This window comes from Homarus americanus, unplaced genomic scaffold, assembly GCF_018991925.1.
Source record: "Homarus americanus isolate GMGI-L3 unplaced genomic scaffold, GMGI_Hamer_2.0 scaffold32929, whole genome shotgun sequence".
Taxonomy (NCBI): domain Eukaryota; kingdom Metazoa; phylum Arthropoda; class Malacostraca; order Decapoda; family Nephropidae; genus Homarus; species Homarus americanus.
Window position 1 is genome coordinate 4,009,383 of NW_024737097.1, and position 26,363 is coordinate 4,035,745.

General features: G+C 38.7%; 2 protein-coding genes across 3 annotated transcripts in view; one reads left to right on the forward strand and one right to left on the reverse strand.

Annotated features, from left to right (window-relative positions):
- Positions 1-29: 29 nt before the first annotated feature.
- On the forward strand, positions 30-5,466 carry LOC121873167 (2-(3-amino-3-carboxypropyl)histidine synthase subunit 2-like). Its single transcript, XM_042376493.1, has 6 exons — positions 30-104; positions 2,056-2,246; positions 2,564-2,676; positions 2,840-3,060; positions 3,680-4,559; positions 5,091-5,466. The coding sequence occupies exons 2-6, from the start codon at positions 2,103-2,105 to the stop codon at positions 5,314-5,316; spliced, it is 1,584 nt and encodes a 527-aa protein (XP_042232427.1). The 5' UTR covers positions 30-104; positions 2,056-2,102; the 3' UTR covers positions 5,317-5,466.
- Positions 5,467-9,026: 3,560 nt separating this feature from the next.
- The window catches only part of LOC121873168 (branched-chain-amino-acid aminotransferase, cytosolic-like), a 30,949-nt gene continuing 13,612 nt past the window's right edge, over positions 9,027-26,363 (reverse strand). For both annotated transcript variants that reach the window (XM_042376495.1, XM_042376494.1), the window contains exons 2-8: positions 16,331-16,378; positions 15,844-16,050; positions 14,487-14,717; positions 13,850-14,038; positions 12,970-13,084; positions 12,285-12,439; positions 9,027-12,117 (exon numbers count right to left, since the gene is read on the reverse strand). In XM_042376495.1, coding sequence (XP_042232429.1) covers positions 11,929-12,117; positions 12,285-12,439; positions 12,970-13,084; positions 13,850-14,038; positions 14,487-14,717; positions 15,844-16,050; positions 16,331-16,378 — 1,134 coding nt within the window. In that variant the 3' untranslated portion in view covers positions 9,027-11,928. The remainder of the gene's footprint in view (positions 12,118-12,284; positions 12,440-12,969; positions 13,085-13,849; positions 14,039-14,486; positions 14,718-15,843; positions 16,051-16,330; positions 16,379-26,363) is intronic.

A 26,363-nucleotide genomic window follows, 5' to 3' on the forward strand; every position in this document is an offset into this window, starting at 1 on the left:
AACCCAGTGGTCGCTGTGTGCAAGGTTATGACGTCACATGTAAATAAACAAGCTCGGGCACGCGGCGACAGTGCAGCTCTATATCTAACACCTTGGCAATATATGTAAGTATGGAAAACGAACAACTGGTATTTGTAGGGACAGTAAAGCACAAAACAAGTAATATTAGATGTATAAAGTAAGTTAAGGGATTTAATTCTCCATACACGTGAACGAGACGTGTGAACCCATTACCACAAAACTGAGAACAATTATTTTTATCCTCTTCGTCTCTAATAGGCTCGTTTTATGATCAACTGGATTTTATCTTAGGTAATGGTGGAGCAGACGGTTAGCACCAAAATTAACTTATGGAATTGCACCAAAATTTCTGGAGATGTTATTTGCATGTTCGTAATCTACATAAACGATCTAGATACTGGGATCAGCAGTGACATAAGCAAGTTTGCGGATGACACCAAAATAGGGCGGCAGATTAATTCAGGGCAGGATGCAAATGCATTACAGGAGGATCTAAATAAACTGCAGGGGTGGTCTGAAAAATGGCAAATGAAATTCAACACCAGCAAGTGCAGCGTACTTAATATTGGAAGAACAAATACTGTCAATGTATACAGCCTTAAAAACATCAACCTAAAGAAGTCGACTTGTGAAGGAGACCTAGTGGTACTTGTAAGCCCGGACCTACGGCCTAGAAAACAGTGCGTTAATGTTCGAAATAAGGCAAACAGAGTATTGGGTTTTATATCTAGAAGTGTAAATAATAAGAGTGCAGAGGTCTTATTGCAACTATATCTTGCACTAGTCAGGCCGCACCTCGATTATGCGGTTCAGTTCTGGTGCCCTTATAGAAAGGATATCAATTCACTAGAGTCAGTGCAGTGAAGAATGACGAAAATGATTCCGGGTCTTAGAAACCTTCCATATCAGGATAGGTTAAAGAAACTAAACTTGCATTCCCTAGAAAGACGAAGACTGTGGGGAGATATGATAGAAGTATTTAAGTGGGTGAAAGGAATCAATAAAGGGGATATAGATAACGTTCTTATAATATCTGAGCAGGATAGGACTCGTAGCAACGGATTTAAGTTGGATAAGTTTAGGTTTAGGTGGGAGATAGGAAGGAACTGGTTCACAAATAGGGTGGTGGACGAGTGGAACAAGCTTAGCAACTTTGTAGTAAGTGCTGGAATGCTGGAAAGTTTCAAAAAGAGGCTAGATAGATTCATGGATGATAGAGAGTGGTAGTAACTCTCGACAGGAGCTGCCATGTACAGGCCAACCGGCCTATTGCAGACTCCTTATTTTCTTATGTTCTTATGATAACAAACAAGAAAATGGAAATGACAGTACATAGAATCTAACAGAACCTGGTAATTTCTGAGAACACCTCTGCCACCAAAAGGAATTGCTCAATTTCGTTCATTTTTTCCATAGGTGTTCTTATCGCTATAAAAAGTATTTTAAATGAGGCAATGACTCTATTTTTATTTATAAGTATTTTTAGTTTTCTCTATTTATGATCATAAATCACCTGTAGTGGGCAGGGCATAAAGGATGAGGAAAAGTGCTGATTAAAACAGGTGAAAAATTTATCATATGACACTAAGTTGATATCTGTACAGTACGTGATTTGTATGTGAAGAATGAATTTAATACCGTAAATACGCTTCCAAAATATCTGCCAAGTCACTGCATGTCATCTGTTTGTTTACAACCAACCTGCTTGGTCCAAGCGTACTCCCATTTCCACAAAAAGGGTAAAATTACACCATGAAGCTTGAACAAAGCTGTTTTCATTGGCACTAGATATCAAAATATGTATTTTCTGTTTAGTATGGTGGGGGTCTGCCCCCGACTAGTAAGTTAGGTAAGGTTAGGTATGTGTCTTTGGTTTGTTTGGTCAAGTTCTATTAGGTTCTAGTAAATGTTGCTTCTTTTAAAATACTGTACTTCATGATAAGAACATTTGTGGAAAAATGATCGAAATCAAACAGCTCCTTCTGGTTGTCAATAAGCATAATATTAAAATGATGATATTTCCTTTTCTCATAGATTAGATGGTGACCTCTCTTGGTGTGTGTGTGTAGTAATATCAGAAGATGACATCCTTCACTAACTCTGGGTGTGAGGCTATGGGCCGGTCTCTTGAAGACGGGGTCACACCACCACCCACACTGGATATGGAGGAGATGTATGAAACCACTCGGTGTGTTCAGTGGATCCAGGCGGGGGGCTACAGGAAGGTGAGAGTTGGCTGTTGGTGTTTTTGGTGGTTAATGTGAAAGAACACTTTATTTTATCAGCCAATCTTGGGCATCCCATGCAGTCACATAATGGTAGTAGCCAGCTGTAACTCACTAGCACTCTATTCCTACCCACCCATACACTCAGTACGTGTCAACATTGTCTAGATACATGCTGAACTATATACCTGTGTTGTCTACAGTATACATGCTGAACTGTAGCTATACCAGCAGTGGCACTTTCCTTACACTCTGGGGTAATGAGTCATTTAGCTTGAAAATTTACTCCCGTGTTAATATGTGTTTTCTCTTATCAGGTTGGACTCCAGTTTCCAGATGAGCTGTTAGGGGAGGCTGCAGGTGTATGTCAAACTATAACACTACAGCTTGGATTCAATGTTTTCATCCTCGGAGACACCACATATGGCAGGTCAGTTCCAGGCACAGTGATGTGTGTGTATGAAGATGCGGAGTGGGATTAATGTCCAGTGTAAGCCAGTACTGGGATACACATGAAAGAAAAATGACTAATTAATCATGAAATCTTTTTCTTTCTTTTTTCTTTATAGTTTCACATTTTTATATATTTTCAGCTGTTGTGTTGATGAGGTGGCAGCTGAACACATCGGTGCTGATGCTGTCATCCACTTTGGTCGCACTTGTCTCAGCCCCTCCAGAAGATTGCCAGTTCTCTACATCTTCACAAGAATAAAGGTGAACATCCCTGCTGTGGTCTCCAGTCTGGATGCCGCTATTGAGGACCGGACGAAGGGTTTGATATTGGTGTATGACACAAGGTGCCATTATGCTGCTGGTAGGTTTATTTTACTCTCTTCATTCTCTGAAAGTATTTAGGCTGGGTTCTAGAACAACACAACTCTCACCCCCCCTTCCCTTAGTTTCTCTGCAAGAGACTCGACCATTCAGAGTATTATCACACAAGGGGGTTTTCTGAGGTTGCTCTGTGTATGTTGGGGATAATCAGTGTTCACAGTGGATGTTATCGAGGTGTATAGGAAAGAAGTAGGTTGAAGTTAAGTGTTGAAGAAGCCAATGAAGCTGGGACATGTATGAGAGGTCCCCATTTTCACATTGAATATACAACAAAATAATGACGTACAGCAAACTTTCAGTTTGTTATATTTATGTAATCTTCACAGAGGTTAATGCAGTACAAATATGGTAACTGCAGCTAATTTGATCAAGTCTCTTAAAATTTTAATTATTTTTACTGAGGCCTTTGCCTAGAAATTACCATTTAGATTTCACTATTAGTATACTGTAGTGTGGGTTGTAGGTGCCTAAGCTGTCTTGTTCATGATGCAGCTATTCTGAAGGTTATAACTTAATGATTTTACAAAAACTTAATTTAGAATATTTATTTGCATAATGCAGCACTTCATATTATTCACATTTATCTTGTCATTATACAGATGAAATGGTAGAAAACATAAAGAAGAACTTCCCTTACCTCTTAGTTACAACCCTCCTGCTTGATGATGGTTGTAACAGTAATGTGGGCAGTTCACAACAAATTGTAACCAACAGAGAAACTTCCTGTGAAAATAAGAACAACTGTCACAACAGTGCAAGTCCACCACATAGTGAATGTAAGAATGATTGTCAGAATAATGACAGCACAAAAGAGAGCGCTCAAGATTTTACTGGCAGACTTACTTTCAATGGTCGTACTGTATGTTTACCTAGTTTATCTAATATTAGAGATTTCAACTTTATTTATCTCGGTACTCGTGGGCCACCGCTGAACAGTTTGTTGATGAGATTTTCAGAGAAAACATTTTATTGTGTTGACCCAAAAGACGGATCATTGGAGGTCACATCAGGTGTTCGTACTGTGATGAGTCGCGGTGCTAAGTTAGAAAAGGCTAAAGATGCTGAAATTATTGGAATATTAGTAGGCACTCTGGGAGTTGCTAATTATCAAAATGTTATATCAAGAATGAAAACAATTATTAAAGCTGCCGGGAAACGAAGTTATACGTTTGTTGTTGGTAAACCAAATGAAGCCAAATTAGCCAATATATCAGAAGTGGAAGTGTTTGTTTATGTGGCGTGCCCCGAGACAACCATCATTGAGCGCAACACAGACCCAGTGCTCTACAGTAAGCTGATAACACCATGGGAACTTGAGGTGGCACTATTGTCAGGGCAGGAGTGGAATCTTGCCTTTGAAACAGACTTCAGGCAGTTGCTTCCTGGTGGAAGTCGATACATTGAGGCTACAAGTGAACCAAGGGAAGAAGAAGCTAGTGTGTCACTGCTGACCAATAAGACACAGACTCTTGGTGTCCGGTAAGTTCTCACCTATCTACAGGTTATTTCTCTAATATAATATAATTACTGTATGTTGATTCCAGTATGTCATTTTCAATTGATATTATATTTTCATGGTTTTACCTGAGTGAATGTATTCAGCATTCAGCTATAGGTGTACAGTAGAGTACTACCTTACTATGCATGTAAAGGTAGACTTCAGTTTATTGCCGTGGTTCAGTATGGGATGCTCCCAGATGCCAGTGTCAGCATCTCAGCATCTTCCAATGTTTTGATGAAAATGGGAAAAAAATTTCCCGACCCCACAATATAAAATTGATGCAATGGATATTGGTACGTATTTATATTATCATATCTTTGAAAATCCATACTATATGTATACTGTATCTGTTAAATCTGGGTCTAACTGTACTACAGTATACTGTACTGTATAGAGCAGTTTGTCTTTATTGTGAATGAATTGGTATAAAAACATTGATAGTACAGATCATGTTAATCAAACAATATGCAACATGTATTAACTCATACAGGATTTATGTTTTATTTCAGAGGTGACGTAGAAGTAGCTTTAGACAGCAGTACAGGTGCAGTGGTACTTCAAGATGGACGTACAATTGCTGCCATACATGTAGGTGGTGGTGGAGAGGCTCTGAAGGGCCGTACATGGCAGGGCCTCGACCCTTCACTACCCTCTGTTGTTCCTGTTAATTCTGTAATTGAGGGGCGAAGTGGTATTGCATCTGGTTATGAGGATGAAAAGTTCACCGAGTTGTAACATGCAAGTATTAATGAATTTGTTGGTTTTAAAATTTGCATTTTATTCTTGTTCTTTTAAGAGCAAAATATAAAGAGGCTCAGTTAAAATCAATACCAGCATACTTAAGGGATGCTGCTTATTATGAAATAAAAGTTGCCTTCAAGTGGATGCCTTGTGTCTTCCTGTTCCCCAATGCCCTTCTTTGTAAGAGTGCTTGTCCTGATAATGTGCATCCAAGAGTGTGTAGTGAGTGAGTTGTTTAATGAGCTCTCAGAACTCCCTTAAAGTCCTGTTCTGCATAAGCAGGCATGAACAAAAGATCCCCAATGAAACTGGCACATTTGAGTCCTATATTCAAAAAGGACGATCGCCTCTCCATGAACAACTACAAGCCAGTGAGTTTGACCAGCACTGTGTGTATAAGAGAAATAACTGACCAGTGATGAAGAGGGTAAACCACTGCATGAGAAGATTTTTACATTCTTACGACAGGTAAGATTACTCTGTAATATATTGTAACAGTGCAATGAATTGGAAGCTTCATTACAATATAGTAGTGATATTTTGCACATGCCAAAATAAATGTACAGCATTTCCTTTGATATGTAGAACAGTAAATGACAGTGGAAGAAGCCTATCCTGTGCATTAGTTAATCTTGGAAATTTTTCCTTGTACTGTACTTCACTGTATTGCTTTCATGAACTAAGTTTCTTGGTGTTCAAGGGAAGTATCAGAGGGAAGAATCGTACAGAGTCTCTTCAGTATGTACAGTACATTACTTGTTCCAGCATGTATCAGATCACATTTTTGTGCTTCTATATTCATTTTCTTAAATTATCCATTTCCAAATTTTTTTGAAAATTGCAGATGCTATTCTAGTTTTAACACCCAAAATGGCAACACATACTGTACCAGGTTCGGCAATCAGTATATAAAGTTGACAAAATTATCGTATATATTTAAAGTATTCGCTAAATGTTTTGTATATCACCTAATCTTATTGAAATTTTTCAGTTGCTTTCATTTGTTAGAGAATGTTGACTGGCATCTCAGAAATTTGGGTTATTTGTGGCCATGGGCAGTGACTTGGGAAGCACAACCACTAGTCTACACACTGGTTTATTCATCTTTTGGAAATGCTGCATAAAATTGCAAAGGTAAATAAAAAGGCATTTGTTGTATTTGAAATTTCTACTATTTACATTGGTACATACAGTTGTCACACATACTACTGTATTGGCAATATACACAAGCAATTTACAATGTCCAGAAACATCTAAATACTGTAAAGGATTATAATTATAATCTTACAATGAAATATGTCCACTTTTCAAAATCTACCGCACTTATTTATTCACTTGTAGACAATCCTTTAAACTGTTCACTTACAATATAGATATCAGAACAACTCAGAAATAAAATAAAAAAATAAATAAAAATTTCAATATTAATAGATGCCATTTCTTTTACATATTTTAACAGTTTTGCTTGAACGAAATTTTAAAATAAATTCCTTCAACTGATAAACAGAAATTGCAGAACTATAAAGGCATTTAGAAAAAAAATGAGTACTGTATCTGGAAATGCAATTGCTAAAAACTACAAAACTAACTCTTTGAAAATATTTCCACCTATATACATATTCAATATCTGTATAGCACATATAAGATACTGTACTAAGAAAGTTAATCAGTACAGTACATATGTCACTGAGAAAGAAAATAAAAAGATTGAAGCGTTTGTATGAGTGTTGACCTTTGAGAGAGAACTAAACAAGCACTGGTCAGATGAGAATATATACCATACAGAGCTCTAGGTATCAGTGATCAAAGTCTCTAGTCTGCGTGCTTTAGTACTGACCAGTGCTATACAGGTAAGGATGTACTGTATATGACTAATACAGTACCTGTTTTCTGTTGTAATATGAGCAAAAAATATTAGGTAGATAGGTGAGGAATTTTCCCCCTCTTCAATTTCATTATTTCCACAACCTGAACGTAACTTCTTGTACAAACTCTCTCTGTGTCAAATACATTTTTTGGTACAATACACTGTGATGGTGTGACTATGGCCCTGTCAATCTTTGGGCCTTAATATTACTTTTAACCTGTCGTTCTTTATTAATAAATAAAACATCAATATACAAAAGTCTTAATAATACTCAGTATCTTATTCATTGTCAAATTCATAATTTGTTATAAGGAATAAATTTTGTCGTAGAGTTCCAAAGCCACACTTGTTCATTATGGATTTGTCATCAGGGAGAAAAAGTATGTAACACCTTATACTATTTAAGACAATGTAAAGTCAAATACAGTTGTTCTCTCAAATTTCAAGTATTGGATAGCTAACACATTAATCCTTTCTTATTCTGTTTTAAATATATAAGTATTAATACAGTGAAATAATGATGAATGATAACGAATTCTTATAGAACTGATGCAAACTATGGTAAATCACATTCTTATGGGACTACTTCAAATATTGTTGACATACAAATTCAAATTGATCTTTACTGTCAAACTGTACTGCTGTTGTTTCACTATATGTCCGAGGTTTGTTCTCCATAGTTAAAGCTTATGGAGTTGCCCATGCTAAATTCCTCCTCGTCAGCCTCCCTACCCTAACCCTCATGGAGCCTTACTTTAAAGCTCTCATCACTGCTAATTATTGAAATACTGTACCATCCCTTATGAAAGCCTCCAGGTCTATTTCTGTTACATCTCATGTTGAATATTCTACTTTATGCCATCTTTAACTCTACCAGCACTTATCTTAAGTTTCTGCCAGTTACACACACACACACCATAGAACTCATTAACCACGACTAACATTAATACATTACTGTGAAATAAGTTAATTAGTTGGTTGTCTGATTAATCTTACTATAGAATACTGTAGTTCAGACCTTAACTTACTATCACACTATAGACACACCAAGGCATTATGAACATGGCATATAATAAGTACAGTACAGAAAAATTTGAATTCTTACCTGGAATGCCTTGCTTGCATCCACATCAAAGGAGCCAACAGGCCACTCTGTTACTCATATGTTTTACTCTCTGTTCCCCCTACCTCCTCTCATGTCTTCATTTGTTATATCTTTTCCTCAGTGTGTTTGGAGTCTTCCTTTACCTGCCTGGAATCATTTTAGTTTTCTCCAATGAGAAGTGGCATTTGTTACTTGTTGAATAAGCAGAGAATTTCTGGCCAGTGTTCAGTAAGTAGAGATTTACTGTTTGGTGTTTAATAAGCAAATATGATGTTTCAGACAGATGAAAAATGTTTCATCTCACTATTGTACTTAAAACATGCCTAGTGTATAGTAGCTTTCACTGAAAATAAAAAATTATTAAAATTAATAAAATGCACGAACTTGATATGCTGTCCTAATTTATACAATTTCTTATTATCAGTTACTGGAATTCTCTTAATTAAGGAGCATGTATAGTACAGTCCAGTATTTCACGTGTCAGCTCATTAGCCATTTAGGGGGTCGATCTCTTCTTTGCTTACTGTCCAGTGTTAGTACAGGAGGATAACCAGAGTACATAGAAAGAACCTGCCATGTTTGGTAGGGTCTCGCTGGATAACACCCTTGTCACATCTGACCTGGGCCAGGAATTGAAACCAAGAACACAGTATTAGCAAATAAGAAGTCCCTAACCCTAACTGGCTCCTGAAACAAACCTGAGTCTCTGTGGAATATTGATAGAAGTTACACTAGTGTCTCATGGTTTAATATCAAAATTTATACAATGAAATGCAAAATCTGCAGGAAAACATTTGCTGTCCATTGGAGATGTTCAGTTGTAATAGGATACGAGTAGGCCATGTAGAAATCTTTGGGTCTTATTGTGAAAGGAGAACATGACAGCTCAACTCGATTATTACAGCATTGATTCGGCTACTCTGTGCCATACCAGAAAAGTGCTTTCTAGAGAGGGAGAGAGAAACTCACATATACATACAAGAAGAGTATCATGAAGATGTGAACACTGGTGGATGGGGTGAAGTTCATTCTTATGCTCAACAAAGGAAGGAGTACAATATATGTGATCGAGAGGTTGTTTGTAAAAGGTTTTAACCAGTGCTTAAACAAAAATATGACAATATTCTTTGGGATACAATTCTCAGCAGGACTGGAAGTTAAGTTGTGGGCAACAAGGAGATTGCACATGTAAGAGAAATGATGTGCATGTTGACTCTCAAAGTAAAAAATACAAGAATTCTTCAAGACCTCACATGTGCAGTATTACTTTATCGTCAATGGATGGACCTCAAACCTGAGAACAAAACAGGCACACTTAAAATGGCTTGTTCCCAAATAGAGGAACCTGCAATTAAAACATTCCAGACTTTTGGAAAAAAAATTGCAAAGTCAATTCCTTAATTGAATGCTCTTAATACATAAAGCACTTAGCTGCCCAAAACCCGAAGCAATATGAGAAAGTGTCCAATCAGGTGAGGAGCAACCTGGAACCTGAGGTATTTGGCAAGGGATCCACTGTTACAGCCTGGTCAGATTGCAGGGCACATGTAAATCATTACAATTACTCATTCCTCCCCGTTTCATCAATTTAATATTTAGTTCAGTGCTCTTCTTCCCATGTAGTTGTCAGTCAAATTATTTATAAATCATAGTGTTAAGATATAAACATAATACTGTACACTTATTTCTCAAGGAATTATCTGCAAATACCCCATGTTAGTTTATATACACATGCAGACCTCTTTTAAGAGAACCTCATCTCACATATTTTCATTGAAGAGCCACGAAAAAATATTAATTTAATAGATATACAATAATATCATTAAAAGGAAACTCTAAAGAAACAAATTCCATCAAAAGTAAAAGAACATCCTCTCAGCTAATCAATTTGTTCTGTACTGTACAGCCTGCCAGAACTTAAATAAGTTCTGTCTCTTTACCGTCCTTTTAACAATCTCCTGCAAGTGTTAAGTGAAAATTTTAGGCCCATCATGTCTGGAACATGGTCAGTAAGTGAGAGCATTGGTAAAGGAGTCAAGGTGACCAGGAAAGTTAATGACATGGACGGCTGAGGCAGACGTGGACCGGCCGCTTTGCCGAGCTTCTACTATGATTAAAACAATATCTATAAAAAGCCATAACATCTGCAGAGCCATTACTATTTCCCAAGGAAGCCATCCTGTAACATTTATAAGGTAAGAATTGACGCTGTCAGGACTATGATATGATGATCTCTTGTAATGGATTCATCATTTAACACCCCCCCCCCCTCCTGGAATGTATTGCATCTGTCATAAGAGGAGGTCTGCCTGTAAAGTATATTCTTTGAAGTGTAAGTGGCAATGTTAACACTTAATTAGTTGATTAAAACCATTAAACAAATACAGATTTCTGTCACTGTCTTTAACAACACAGTACAGCAGTAAATGAGTTCTGTAGTTCCTAACACTGACAAGAATAAACATAATACCCACAGCTGTGTTGTTAGAGCGTCTGCTCATTCTCACTCCGCGCCATCTATGGTATTTAGTAAATATCACAGATAATAAATTATTACAATGCTCCTCCTAACAATCATCAGTAACTGTCCCTGCTAGATGTTTTGAGTTCCCATGTTTTGTGAGTTACCAAAGAGTAAACAAATGTAACTATAAACCTAACCTTAATTTTGATTTTTGTACAAAAATGGCCATTACTACTAAAATATAACAAACATAAAATTTTAAATAACTTATACAATAACTAAATACATAATTTACAATTTCTCTACTTCTGTGCCCAACTTGCATTTCTTAATATTGCATTGATTTGTGTATTACTTAAGACTGAACGTGTACAGTCTCTGTTTAATGCAGTGATACAGTTCAGGCATATTAGACAGCATCTTGTCTATTACTGCATACATGCACCCGCTCTATGAAGTTTACATCAGGGGGTAAATTAAAATTGAAAAATAAACAATTCTGCTATGCAATAATGTATGAACTGCAAGCACTGCTATCTAATTTCAGAGATACTTTATAGCAAGGAAGTATTCTGCTGCAATATATAATGTAATGCCTGTTATTCTGTTGCCTGTACATGCAAGAGCAATACTTGTGCCTATACTAACTACTCTAATTCATTCTGTCTTAAGTTGTTGTCATAGTTCTTACCTTTATCTTACAATTAGTCCTATAAAGGCTCTTTTACCAACTTATAGTGATGGTAACCTTGCTATGTGAGGACCTACTGTATATGGATGGGGTTAAGTCTTACAGTAATTATGAATGTAATGCTGAATATTTCACCCAGAGTTGTTTTAAACAATTTTGTAATCTAATCAGTTATATTTTCTTTAATTATAAAATCAGTGAAAAATAATGGTGAAGAAGTTTTGTTTATGTGGCTATTCTGTATTTGATATCAAATATTTGTTAAAGCCATTTTGTAATATAATCAGTGAATATAATCAATCTTATTTTCATTGTTTTATGAAGTTTATTGCTAAAGTAGAGCTATCAAACTTTATAAATACCAATCACACTCCAAAGTTTTCCCATTTACAAAATCAACAAAAATATACTTTGATGGGGAACTCAGACTCTACATTCAGAATTGCACAACCTTAATTTCATTCTAATCATCCAATATTTCACTCAATGGGAACAGTCCATTCACTCTTGACTCGACCATACTGTATATCCTTGATGGCATCAAAGAACCGCTGTGTAAGTGGGTTCTCGTGTTCCATGGTGGGAATTTTGATAACCTGACCTTCATAATGGATCTCACCAACAGGTGTCACTACAGCTGCTGTTCCAGCCCCAAACATTTCCAAGAGCTGCAATAATAAAATGAATGATTTAGTAATGCAATGCTGTAAAGATTATGTACTGTTTTTCAATATACTGGAGCATAAGTAGTTGTGAATATTAGTTATTTCACATGTACAGCATCTGTTATTTGCATTATTTATAAAATTCACTGTTAGCCTTGATTATAACTTACCTTGCCTTCACTTTTTGCCTGAACGATCTCAGCCATGGTTATGTCCCGTTCTGACACTGTAAACTCTTTCCACTGTCGTGCCAATGACAAGATTGAGTCTCTAGTTACACCAGGAAGAATCAACCCATCAAGAGGTGGTGTCACAAGTTCTCTTTCTGAAAATAAATATGATGAGCTCAATGTAATATCACTATCAGTTCAGTTCATCACATATTCTTTAACCATTATATAGAGGGTTTGTTGTTACTATACTTGAGCTGTCATATGGTTCATTATTTATCTTCCCTTTAAATACACACTGGAGTGAGACACAACACCACCAGGATCATTAAGCTTACATACTGTTGTCACTCATGAGATTTTCACAACTGAATATACTGTATCTGTCCCCAAGGTATTTGAATGAGGCGCACCGAAGTAGGACAAGAGGCGTAAATGAACAGCAGAGAAAAATGCTGTTAAATTTACGAACCTTCAAGTTACCATAGCTTTGACAACAGTGAAGATATTGAAGTGATTCAAATAGCAGATGGTAACTTTGTTAGTGCAGATTTAATTGATGCTAGTGAAAGACATCATACATATTGTTTTGGGGAAAACTGGCATTTGTCCTACTTTGGTTCTGTGCTCCTCGTATAGTGTAATGATGTAGACTTCACATGAATATTTATAATAACTAATTAACCTCCATTTCCTTTATCTAGGAACACCATGATGTTCATTGCTCCCACTTCTGTGATTCTGTGTTCTGGACCAAACAACCACAAGACCTGATGAAGAGATCGAGCTTCCGCTTGTTTCTGAAAAGATGTGATGAAAGCGAGTGTATAATGAGCACTTCCTGAGAACAGAGAATTAGTGAATGTCATACAGCTTGAAGCTCCTTTATATGAAATTTCAAAAACTGAAGGCTACTCTAATCTGAAGATTGATAAAGGATCCTTGGCCTGTGCCATATAAAGGCTGAGTGAACATACAGTATAAGTAACAAAACATAAAAATGGAGATTAATAGTGATGTCATTACAGTACAGTACATTTCATAGTTACATCATAGTGGAAGGTATATAAACAGTAAAAAATGTAACACAAGAACAGATGCAGTACACAAAGAGCATGCAGCTGAGGAAAAAAATTTGAGTTTCTTTATGGATGCTGACCAAAGCTCTATATTAAAGCTCTCAAGAACCTTAATATCAAAAGCTTGGGTATTTTTTCTCCTCCAATATTTTGGACTATTTGTCTCAAGGAGCAGAACTTAAAGTGATGGAAGATTAAAATCACTGAGGACTCCCAATCACACAAGCCAAGATTAATGGTATAGGTATTGAAGATGCTACTGGGATGCATCAACTTCAAAATGTTATTATGCTGACACCTTTATTTTGTCATTATGTGGTTTCATTAAACAGCTTCATACTTGATTTTATTAATTACAGTAAGTACTGTATTATCAGGAAATTTTTATCATATTGACAAATACAGGATACTGAAGACCTAATTATTTCATAAACAATATGCGTAGTATATGAATTTTGTTCATCCCAGAAGGCTACACCTTAGTACCTGGATTTCAAGAGTTGGTCCATAGTTTGATCCCATTTTCATCATGCCAACACCCCCTGGCCAGGCTCGCACATACTGGGGATCTGCTAGCAGAGAAACAGGCTTAAACCCACTTGCGAAGTAAGGCCCAACTGGGCACAGTATTACAAATAGCAGTGCCTCAGTTGGTCGCTGGACACCCAGGGTAGGCTGAAACGGAGCAAACAACCACTGTTAACTATTACTCTCAAAACAACAATTATTAAGTATAAACTCCTTATAGCACAAGAAGCATCTTCCTGCAACAGTCACTCGTACCCAGAGAACAATGAAAACCTACTGAATAAATAAGAGTAAGTACATGAAAATTGTACAGGGTGTTTAGCAAGGAGAGAAATGACAGAAGAGAATGGTGCAGAAAGACAACATCTAGAAAGCTCTCTGAGAGGGCTAAGATAACAAGTACAATTTCTGTACTGTATTACACTCATTCTGAAGGTCTATATCCTGATTATTCACACAGTTACTCCATTCTCTCCCAGTATGTATCACTGTATACCAAGAAAGAAAACACACAAAATAGGCTAAAAACAAGAGAAGGAAAAAGACTTGTGTAGGTGTTCATTTAAATTACACTACCCACTGAAACACTACTTACCTCTGTCCCAATCATGGTGGGTCTTATATATAGACTAGATGATTCAGTATGAGGTACCCATTCTTGATCTATGCTAATAATTTTTTTTAGGAGCTTAATCAACTCTTCACTGTCAAAAGTAGGAAGAGATGATCGAGCGGCTGTTCGATTCATGCGCTCCATATTCTTGCCAGGCCGGAAGAGTCTGATTTCATCATCAACACCACGAAAGGCTTTCATGCCCTCAAACAACTGCAAACAATACACATACAAGTTAAGCAATTAAAATATACATAATAGTATATGATTTATTAGGAGACAATACTACAGAAGCCTCATAGACTGAAGGAGATATTGATACTTTATAGGTAGGTTGGTTTTGTGTGTCAGTGTACATGTACAAGATTTAGTGTGAATATGCATTTGTGTGCCTGAGATGCACTTGTGCTGTATTTATAGAGGTCACTCTGCTTTGTATCTTCTAATTATATTACATTATTAACATATAGTTTATTGATTTTGTTTATTCTAAACTTAAATAGCTCTTGACATGTAAATACTCTCACCTGATATAGTGCAGTATACTGTATAACCTCAGGTATCTGGAACTCAAACAACCAGCACTTTTTGGGTGGGTTCGATTTCCAGTAAGTAATGCCTAATCACATTTAAAAAGGCAAGAAAATAAGTTGCATTTGGTTCCATTTCTGGCCACAAGAGGTGCTGTGTGCATCCTCCATGTTGGCCAAATACATTGGGGGCTGCCATTACAGAGCCTTTAGTGAAGAAAAACTAGCTGTAAGTAATCTTAGGAAACTTTAGTGTTTAGTGAACTTAACAAGCCTATAAAAGAGTAGTGAACTAAGTGATTACTGTACCAGTGTTTACTCAAGCTCAACAAGTAACATCTGCTACTGTACAACAAGATTAAACACCGCAGTGCTACATAGTGAGTGAGTACAGCCCTTTTATAATATTTACTATGAAGAAGTTCTTGAGTTTGAGACGCATCCTCAAAAAAACGATTATCCAGCACACTCAATTCCCCATGCATTCTGGATATCCGAGGCCTTACCGTACTGTACTAGTTCCACACATTTTCCACCGGGTACAGACATACTTCAGTAAATCACAAACTAACCTTACCCTACAGTTCAATGGTGGTTTTAGTCAATATGCTGAAGCACACAAGGCACAGTGCTTATGTGTTACTTCCTCAGAAAGCTAAGCAATTTTTCAGAGTTCTGACATAACATCCCTTACCTACAAGCACAAACATCCTGGTTCTATAATTAAGTTTAATCCTGTTATACTGTATACTAGTGTATGTATGTATGTGTGTTAACCATTTAGTAGATCAGGTGGATCATTACATTACCTCAACAGCATAATGAAGGACCTTAGCAGCAGGGTGTAACCGAAGGTCTTGTAGGGGTGTTATCCTGGGTTTGCCCCATCCTGACTGATCATTGTAGTATATTTTGAGCATGTGGTCGGTAAAGTTACGGCCAAACACCAGGTCTTTCACTGCTGGTTTGCTCTTCAGTTGTTCAGGTGGACAGAAGTCAATGTGAAGGTCCGATGCCTGGAAATAAAATACAATAATCAAGGCTCAATAATATAGTGAAATGTATGATACAATATACTGTACTGTATAACTTTGTGGAGAAGTACAGCAAGTGTTATTGAGTGATTATTGATTGAAGACGGCTGTGAAGACTTATAATAAAAGAAGTGGGGGAAGTCCTAAAACTGACTTGTGACAATCTGACCCTGTATACAGAATTTAGGAAAAGATAAAGTAATATCTAAATGGCCCACTCTATATATTATTATCATTAGCATCAAAGGTTAAGTCACCATACCTTGAAGCTGGGCACAGACGACATAAACCGCACTCCATGGCTCAAAACCTGAAAGAGAATGAAATACATCATCTAAAAACACTATGAGTTCAAGTTAACATGATATACATAAATGACATAGACTATACATTACTGTACTTTTTATCTACAGCATATATGTACTGTATATCTGTCTATTCAGTGCAGCATTCAGGTTTTCATTTGACCTAGTACAGGTAGTCTAGACTTCACAATCTAAACTGACTTACCCTAAATAACCTAACTTAACTTATGTTAAATATAACCAAACTTAATGTACAGGTAAATATAACCAGACTTTAACCCCCTACCCAAATATAACCTAACCCAATCTAATGATAAATTTAGAGTGGAGTCTATTAGGATTATAACCTATTTGGCCTGTAGCCATAATAGGTATCTTTATATAAATATTTAACTCATCTCAGCCTGACGTTACTAAAGGTGAGACCAACTTGAATAGTTTTGGCACAGTGGCAGCCCGATACGTAAGGGACTGTCTTGGCATGGGTTTCCACATCTACCTGCGTCATCAGACCAGAGAAAAAAGTCAACACAAATAAACTGTAAATGTGGAGCAAGAACAGTACAGTACAAGAATATAAATTGAAAACTTTATTGTAGAATTAAAATTTAATCTTTGAATTGCTTTGAATGTTAGAGAACCTAAGTCCAGGTATCAACAAAATGTCTTGACTGATTTCTTAAGTTAAGTGAAAAGTGAAAGTGTAACACACTGGCTTGACACGTTGTGAATACAGACCCCCTGAGGCTTTGATACACAGGGAGGCAATGGTTGGTTTTGCTTCCTACCAGTGTGTGTGTGTATGTGCTGAACTATGTCAGGCAGGGATATCGGGTTATCTTGCCGACACTGTCATAGGATGCACAGGTAACAGAAGTGAGTGATATGTCAATTACCACTTAACCATAAAAAAATTTGAGGAAGTTTATATTTATTGTGGGGGGGGGGGGTGTTGAGTAACAGACATGTTATCCAACACCGACCAAAGACCTATGATTGTCCCTCTACCAATAATAAACTCAGCCATAACCCATGATAATATTGAGGGTTGGAAGAGTTGTAAAAGGAGGTGGGAAGGAAGACTGGATGCTTGGAGGAGGAGGAGGCGGTGAGAAGGAAAAGTAATTTAGAGGAAGAGGAGACACTATTTTTTTTCTTTAACATTTATATGCACTGAGGCACAATACACTAAGAGATCTGTAAATTGTCTAAAACATGTCACTTTTCTGTAATATATTAGCCTGTGTATGTATTTGTCTCACAGCACCTCGACTTCATACTGATACTGTCATGACCCACAGTCTAAGGTATTAGGGGTGTTATATATATAGGCAGAGGAAGGGCGTGTTTACAGCCTGGCACACTCCCGCTGCTTGCCAGACACCTTGAGGGAGGTAGGGAGGGAGGATGAGTGGTTATGATAGCTGCCAAGGTTTTAGTTCTGCTACCCTCATCCCCCCACTCCTTACCTCCCCCACATTACACCAATACCTCCCCACCCCCATCCCACCTCCCCACCCAACACTACACCTAACTCACCACCCCCACCCCATATTGCACCTCATGCTACACCTACACCTCCCCACCCACCCCTATCCCACACTACACCTACCTCACATTACACCCAAATCGCCAGGTATAATAAACTAGAATGGTGTGTTTGTTGTGTGTTGTCTGTGTATGTGTGTTGTCTGGAGACGAGGACACCCAAGGTTAACACAGTACGTCAGTCATTTTGCCTTCAGGGGTTCGGTAATTGAAGGTATGTGAAACGAACCTCACACACCGAATCCTGTTCCTCCGAGTGTGTTTGCCTGACGCTTGTAGTGGTCGTTGTATATTTTGTGTTGGGTGTGTTGATGCTTCCTAATAACCAATGTGTGTGTAATAATAAATAATAATAATAATAATTGACGGTTTATTGAAAAAGTTCTGCAGCCCGAAGGCTGAAAACATACATTGGACATAAATGACTTATTACATACATTGGTGGTTTAACAAAAGCCTTCATTAGAGAAAGGTAAAGGAACATAAGAACATAAGAATGGAGGAAACTGCAGCGGGCCTATTGGCCCATACTGGGCAGTCCCGTTTACACCCAACCCCTATTGCTCATATGAGCATCCAACCTATGTTTGAAGCAATTCAGCGTATTCGAGTTAATGATGATATTTGGTAACTTGTTCCATTCATCCACTACTCTGTTTCCAAACCAGTGTTTACCTATTTCACGCCTAAATCTAAATTTGTCTAATTTAAAACCATTGTTACGAGTTCGCTCCTGGTTGGATAATTTGAGTACCTTTGTAATGTCCCCTTTGTTTAGCCCTGCCTTCCACTTATACACCTCTATCAGGTCGCCCCTCGCTCTACGTCTCTCAAGGGAGTGCAAATTAAGATGCTTTAACCTGTCTCTATACTCAAGGTTCCTAATGCCCGGGATTAGTCTTGTAATTCTCCTCTGAATTCTTTCCAAGGATTCTATATCCATTCTGTAATACGGTGACCAGAACTGAACTGCGTAATCCAGGTGCGGTCTCACAAGAGCAAGATACAGTTTTAGGATGACCTCGCTAGTCTTGTAACTAACACTCCTTTGTATGAACCCAAGTACTTTATTAGCCTTGTTACGAGCAAAAACACATTGTTTACTTGGCTTAAGGTTCCTACTTATCATTACTCCTAAATCTCTCTCGCAGTCGGATTTCTCTATGGCATCGTTGTTCATCTGGTATCTGGTTTCCCTGTTTACATCTCCTATACTGAGTACTTTACATTTGTCGACGTTGAATTTCATCTGCCATTTTTCAGTGAACATACAGATTATTGTAGGTGTTGAACAGCAAAAACGTAGTGTAGTAACTCCCTCCCAGATGGTGTTAGGAGGGACCTCACGTGGTGTAGTAGTTCCCTCACAGATGGTGTTATGAGGGGCCTCACGTGGTGTAGTAATTCCCTCACAGATGGTGTGAGTGGTCCTCACAGATGGTGTTGGTGTATCACAGATGGTGTTATGAGGGGCCTCACGTGGTGTAGTAATTCCCTCACAGATGGTGTTATGAGGGCCTCACGTGCCACAGATGGTGTTATGAGGGGCCTCACGTGGTGTAGTAATTCCCTCACAGATGGTGTTATGAGGGGCCTCACGTGGTGTAGTAATTCCCTCACAGATGGTGTTATGAGGGGCCTCACGTGGTGTAGTAACTCCTTCACATATGGTGTTATGAGGGGCCTGACGTGGTGTAGTAATTCCCTCACAGATGGTGTTATATGAGTGAGGTGTGGTCCCAGGCCTTCCTATCGTAGACGGATTAACACATCGCTGGTTGTTGGGTCTCACGGGCCGCTACCACTGGGTACCTGGGACCTCACTGTGTGAAGGTCAACCCGGGTACAACTGTTACTGTTGAGTTGTTCTCACTGACTTAAGCACCGTTCACCACTGTTTAACACTGGTTCCATTCCTTTCCTAAATGAAACAGCAACTTCTGGCGAGAACATGTTGATATTCCGGTGGGGAGGAGGGTTCAGGGGAGGGGGCTGGCATGGGCCAACACAACACTTGACCTGGCTGCTCCGAGAGGAGCGCCAGGCACGTCTCGACCCTTCGGTGGTCAAGGATGTAGTGTGTGTGTGTACGAATGCATGTAGGTATGTGTGTTTGTGTGTCTAATATCCTATCTATCTATCTATTATATATCTATATATCTAAGAGACTACACTATAAAGAAGCAAAATGTAACACCAGTATCTCACTTTATCCTGAAACTGATTAAAAAAAGTGAACAAGAATTTTTCCTCTCAAAAGCATCTCCCACGTGGCGTACCTCTTGTCTCCATTGCGTCAGCTCTACTACCTTGACAACATTATTACTAACTCACACCATCTCTCATTTGGAGTGTCTACATCAGTGATAACCCCCCTCCTCCTCCTCCACCCCCAAAGCTTCCTCTCCCAGGCTATCTATCATCACCCAGTGTGGTCTTCTTCAATGCTGTACATAATGCAGGATCACCTGAAGATTAAACACCCCAGCTTATTTCACCTGATGTTTAAACGTCCTAACACTAATTTAACTTAATCTAACCTCTCTCATGTAATCTTAAGGTGGTGTTTAATCATTCCCTCACCACTCCTAACACCCCCTAACCCACCCCCCTTCCCCTGATCATCATCCCCTCTCACCACCACCACCACTTCCTGCTAATCAGAGACAATACACCTGAATTTATCCTCCCAGGTACTCGTTCTTCTCCTTCAGGATGGACGGGGCAACAGGTAGCTCCTATTACCTGTTACTGGGTGAAATTATATCTTAGACTCTAGTCCTTCCTGATATTTACCAACTGCTTCGATTGTTTGCTCTACCTGCCTGCCTCCACTGTACATTATATACCTGCATTGTCTATGTACACTGTTTATATACCTGCTTTAGACACTTTATATACCTGCACTGTTTCCCTATAAAGTACACCTGAATGGATTAATTGTTTGATCATAAAAGCACTATGTTCGTGGTACAGAATATGTTAACTGAAAAAGGTTTACTTCCGGGAGAGGCGGATGGATTTATCTAGTGCTAATGAGTAAGTGAAATTAACGTGTGTGTGTGTGCACAACTTTGACACCACTACTACTACTGTTCTCGTGTTAAGATAAAGTTATGTTTGTATACTGTCGTTGGTATTGGTTCATATTTGCTGGGTGTTCGATGTGTTGTGTCTGGCCAGGCTACAGGCTACCACAAGGCATCACCTCCCAGTGCAAGTTTTTATGTATTACCGCCACGCCAGTCTACACTAGCTAAGAATTTTGAAGAGGACGTCAACCTCACCATTACCTTCCAAGTGATTCATAATGTAAATAAAAAGCACCGTGTGATGAATGCCAGTGTAATCAGAAATTTTATCTTTTTTGAGGGGTTTGTTCTCTTATCTCACTGACTTTGAGCTAGAAAATGTTGATCGTCTTCTAATTGCTGTTACTGGGAAAGGAATCCGGGAATTTTTGTCAGTACTACAGTTCCTTCACTCCACAGGACAGGCTAGGGATAGAGTTGTATGGGAGGTGGAGTCTCATGGATCAAATTGCTTATCTTTCGACGCGACGATCAACACGGGAGTCAGAGTTACAACATCTCGAGGAAGTAAGTGCTTATTCTAACACTGCCCACACTATATTAATGAACTCATATTGATCGAAGTCTACAACACACTTCTGAAGGATAAACCAAAGTTCCCAAAATACTGAGTTCTTTGATCGATTCAGAAACTTATAGATGGTGAACAATGTGGTATAACTCCATTCAGGGTTAATGTCACTGAATTCACCAAAGGAACAACTACTCCAGAGATGACTATTGTGAATTCCTGGAGCTCTCGGTGGCGTATAAGCGTCCAGGGAACACTCACAGGGCAAGATGATCGTCACGTGCAACTGATACATTCAGCTCCAGACAAGGGCGTCAACTTCCCCATCAACAGGTGGAAGTTTAACTCTTACATGGCAGGATTTGGTCGATAACAACATGTTGTTTGTTAATGTACCTTAAAGGATGGTTCACTCCCAGTCCAGCCCACTGGCCTCTCTCTTCAGTATTCAGCCCCATCCTATAGTGACTGTTGCTTTGGCTCTGGTTGATTCTGTTGTCTTTGTTAAACGGGAGATGGTCAACAACTTGAAAGAGAAGCTTTTGGCTCTAAGGATTTTCTGCCCCAAATCCGCATTTGGATATTTACTCTTCTGGTGAAATAATCTTGGGTGCTTGATCTTCAGGTGAAATAAACTGGGGTGCATAATCTTCAGGAGATACAAGTATTCTTCAAGACGCCAACTCCCCCCGTCATAAACTACTGGAATGTGGAAAGGGTCGACACGCTCCCAAGTTTGCCCGGGGAATACCCAGTTTTTTCTTCTTTTTTTTAGCTGAGGATTAAACAACTCTGACCAAAGCTAAATTTAACCTAACCTACGCCATATTTAACCTAACCTACGCAAAATTTAACCTAACCCTTCCAGGTAGAGTTAAGCTGTTTAATCTTCAGGTGAAATAAGTTAGGGAGTCTAATCTTCCGGTGATCCACGTTGATTAACAGTAACAGTGAGTGTATTGCGTGCGCATATCACTCATCAGTCCCTCAAACCAGTCATAGTCTGTAAATATGTTCAAGGTCAACTAAGTCAAACCCTAACCCCCCCTACCCCCGCTTTTACCACCGTGCAATAAAAAAACACTTATTACTCATTACAGATATACCATTCATGTGTGTGTGTGTGTCATTTTCCCATGGCCGACCCACAACTATGAGCCTTAGGCGGTTACACCACAAAGAAGGTCCAAGCTTGTTTAGTCTAGCCTCCACCACCCGTACGAACAACTGAGGCACGTTGGAGCTGAGGAAAAATATCCCAACCCGTGTCTACATTCTTACTCTTAAATTGCATAATATAAACTAGTTAAGGTGAAGTCCTGGTGTAATTTCCACGCCATTTTACTGAGGCTTAAGTCAGTCAGATGTGTCTTGAAGGCTCCAGTTATGGGGTAATTTTTTACTTACGAAGGAAACTTGGAGAATCCGTCTTTGTTGGCAGCATTATGTAATGATTGTTTATCAGACCACGGCTTACAGCCCAGAGAAATACAACACATATAACAGTAAGTAGATGCCCACATGGTCACCCACGCAAGTTGACACACCCTACAGTGACAGTAAGATCTGACCCAGGAGAGGTCACGGACGAGGTACCTGAGTTAACCTGGTGTTATGACCGTATTACTCAAGAAACTACACCTGGACAAACACATGAGGAGATGTCACGGTCCCAGAGTTCTCACCGCCACGCGATTAGCTTAACCCGGCGACATGGTCGTGTTACTAAAGAAGCTACCCTCCAGCCAGTACACCTGTCACCTGACTAGACACACCCAGATTAGTGACGACATCTTCCGGCTTGTGACCTCCAATATATAGACCCTGCAGCTCCCTCCTTTAGCAACTTTATCCACATCCCCGATACAAATTCCATCAATCCCAAGATTTACACTTAATAGAGCAAATTGGGAAAAATTTAAATTGGATCTTAGCAAAAACGAACCAACACTCCTACAAAACAAAGACACAACTGAGATTGACAAATCGCTGGATACATGGTACAATGAAGTAACAACAGCAATGAAAAACAACATCCCAAAAACAACATACCGTACATTACCACATGCACAATTAACACATGAAGAGAAAATGATCCAAACTAGATTCACCAATCTTTATGAATACACAAAAACACACGGGTGGAGCAATGACAACAGAATATTATACAGGAATCTAAAAGAAGAACTGAAAGACATAAGCAAGAACAAACACAATGAAAAATGGAAAAAACTGATCCAGGATACACAAGCAGACTACAGAAATCCAAAAGCATTCTGGAAAAAAATAATAAACCTAATGGGAACTAATTCAGAAGAAACTAGCTACATAAAGGACAAAAACGGTAGAAAGGCAACAGAACCACACGATAAAGAACCAATATTTAGAGAATACTGGAAAGACATATTCAGAATCAACGACGATGACAATAGAAGCTTCTGCCAAGAAACAGAACAGGCAACTAGAACATATTTGAGCCAGAACACAGAGAAATGGAAACCTACCAGGAAAATCAACCCCAATTCATTAAACATCAACAACCCAATAATTGCTCCTTTAACTCAAAATGATATTGTAAAAACAATAGCAAGCTTTAAGAATAAAGCACCTGGCATAAGCCAAATTAATAAAATCGTACTACAAAACATTCCTCAATCTATGATCGAGCAGCTCAAAAATATATACAATGCCTCACTTGCAACTGGCTTTTTCCCTACCAAATTTAAATTAGCAAAAATCAGACTCATCCCGAAAGCAGGAAAGAACCATACTCAAGCAGAAAACTACAGACCTATCTCGCTACTGGAAACACCCGGTAAGATATTGGACAAAAATAATCAACCACAGACTCAGAAATTTTCTAGACCAAGAAAACAAATATAACCCGAAAAAACCGAGGAACCAACACAGCAATAGCACTAATATACGAATCAATTGCAAATGCTGCAAGTAACAGAGACCAATGCAATATAATACTAAGAGATGTTTCAAAAGCATTTGATAAAGTCTGGCATGAAGGACTGAAGTTAAAAATAATAAAATTGGACATGCCTACCAATATCACAGCACTACTATGCAATTTCTTAGATAACAGAAAGGCCAAATTAATCATCGACAACCATCTAGGACAAACCTTCAACCCAAGGCAGTAATATATCGCCGACGTTATACACTGTATACACGGCAGACATGCCGCAACCACGTCAATCAGAATATATAGCATACGCAGATGATGCAACACAGATAGTCAGGTACCCGGGAAATCCAAACAAATGATGGCCATTAGAACATGCAGAGAAATAGAGTTAATAAACGACTATGAACGAAAATGGAAGATAAAAACCAATGTCCAAAAACTCCAAATAATTCACATCGCAAAAACGAACCTGTTACGAACCCCTCCACCCAGCACTACGAACCACGCCATCTATTGTCCTGATCTACCTACCCAGCACCACGAGCAACGCCATCTAGGGACGAGACACGAGTATGACTCGTCTTAGTTACCACTCTGGGGTTTCCCTTCTCCATTTCCTGGTTGTTGCGTCACTTCCTCCAAGTCTTCTTTGTGAGCTCCAATTCGAGGAGAGAGGACTTGGCTCTGGTAAGTGACCACAGGATCATCTATCCTCTAAACCTACGCACAGTGACTACCTACCGTCTTCTACAATACTCAGCCTTACTCGTCAGCCATCTCAGCTCCTCACTTAAGTATTTGTAATCTTGTATTGCCTCCCCCACGTCCACTTGCTTCAAGATTGTTTTATGTTTTATTAATATGTATATACTGTTAATGTTTAGGTTAAGTTTGGTTAAGGGTAATTTATAAGCTGAATATTTTGTTAAGGGATTTATGGTACTATATTATACACAACGAAAACTCGCATCCTTTGTCTACCCTTTTATAGTCCGATTGTCTTTTTTTTTTTTTTTTACCTGTTGGGATCTGGGTAGACGTATAACTATATTCTAAATCCCCAACTCGTAACAGAACCCATGCCCTATTATTATCAACAACCAACAAATACCATATGTTGCCAAGGGAAAAATATTAGGACTCAAGATATCCAGAAGCGGAATAATCCCCCACATCAACGAAAGAATAGCTATGGCAAGATCACAACTTACAAAGCTCAGAAGATTCCGCCAATTGGACACCAACACGCAATTGCATCTATACAAAGCACTGATCAGACCACACTTAGAATACCCTCCGATACCTCTGAACACAATCGCAAGAACTAATCAACTTAAATTTCAAGCAGTGCAAAATATAGCCCTCAGAAGAGCAGCAAAACACCAACCACCATACACACAAACAGTACAAGACATACACACAGATCACAGCATAGCTACCGAGTGCTATAGTAGGATCGGGGACGCTAGGGAGCTTCAAGACGAAGTTGGATCGGCACATGGAAGTGCTGGGATGGGTGTGAAAGGGATCTGCCCTGTATGGGCCAGTCGGCTTCCTGCAGTATCCCACTTTCTTATGTTCTTATGTTCTTATAGACCCACTCAACATCAGAATACACACCCAAGCAAATGCAATATGGGAAAAAATCCAGCAAGAACAGGATCCCATACTAAACCAACTAATCGAGGAAAACAACAACAACACATCACACAGATGGTGGCCTAGAAGCAGGAAAAATGATAACGAAGAACCAGAGCCTCCATATACACAATAACAATAAAAAATAACAATAAATAAGAACCAAAAGATGGGCACAACTCTCCAGTCACACAAAGACCTGGAGGGACCCCACAAATAAACAAATGACCTAAATAGTTCACAAAAAAAAAGGATGGGGATCATCCCTCCAGTGCCACAAGAAC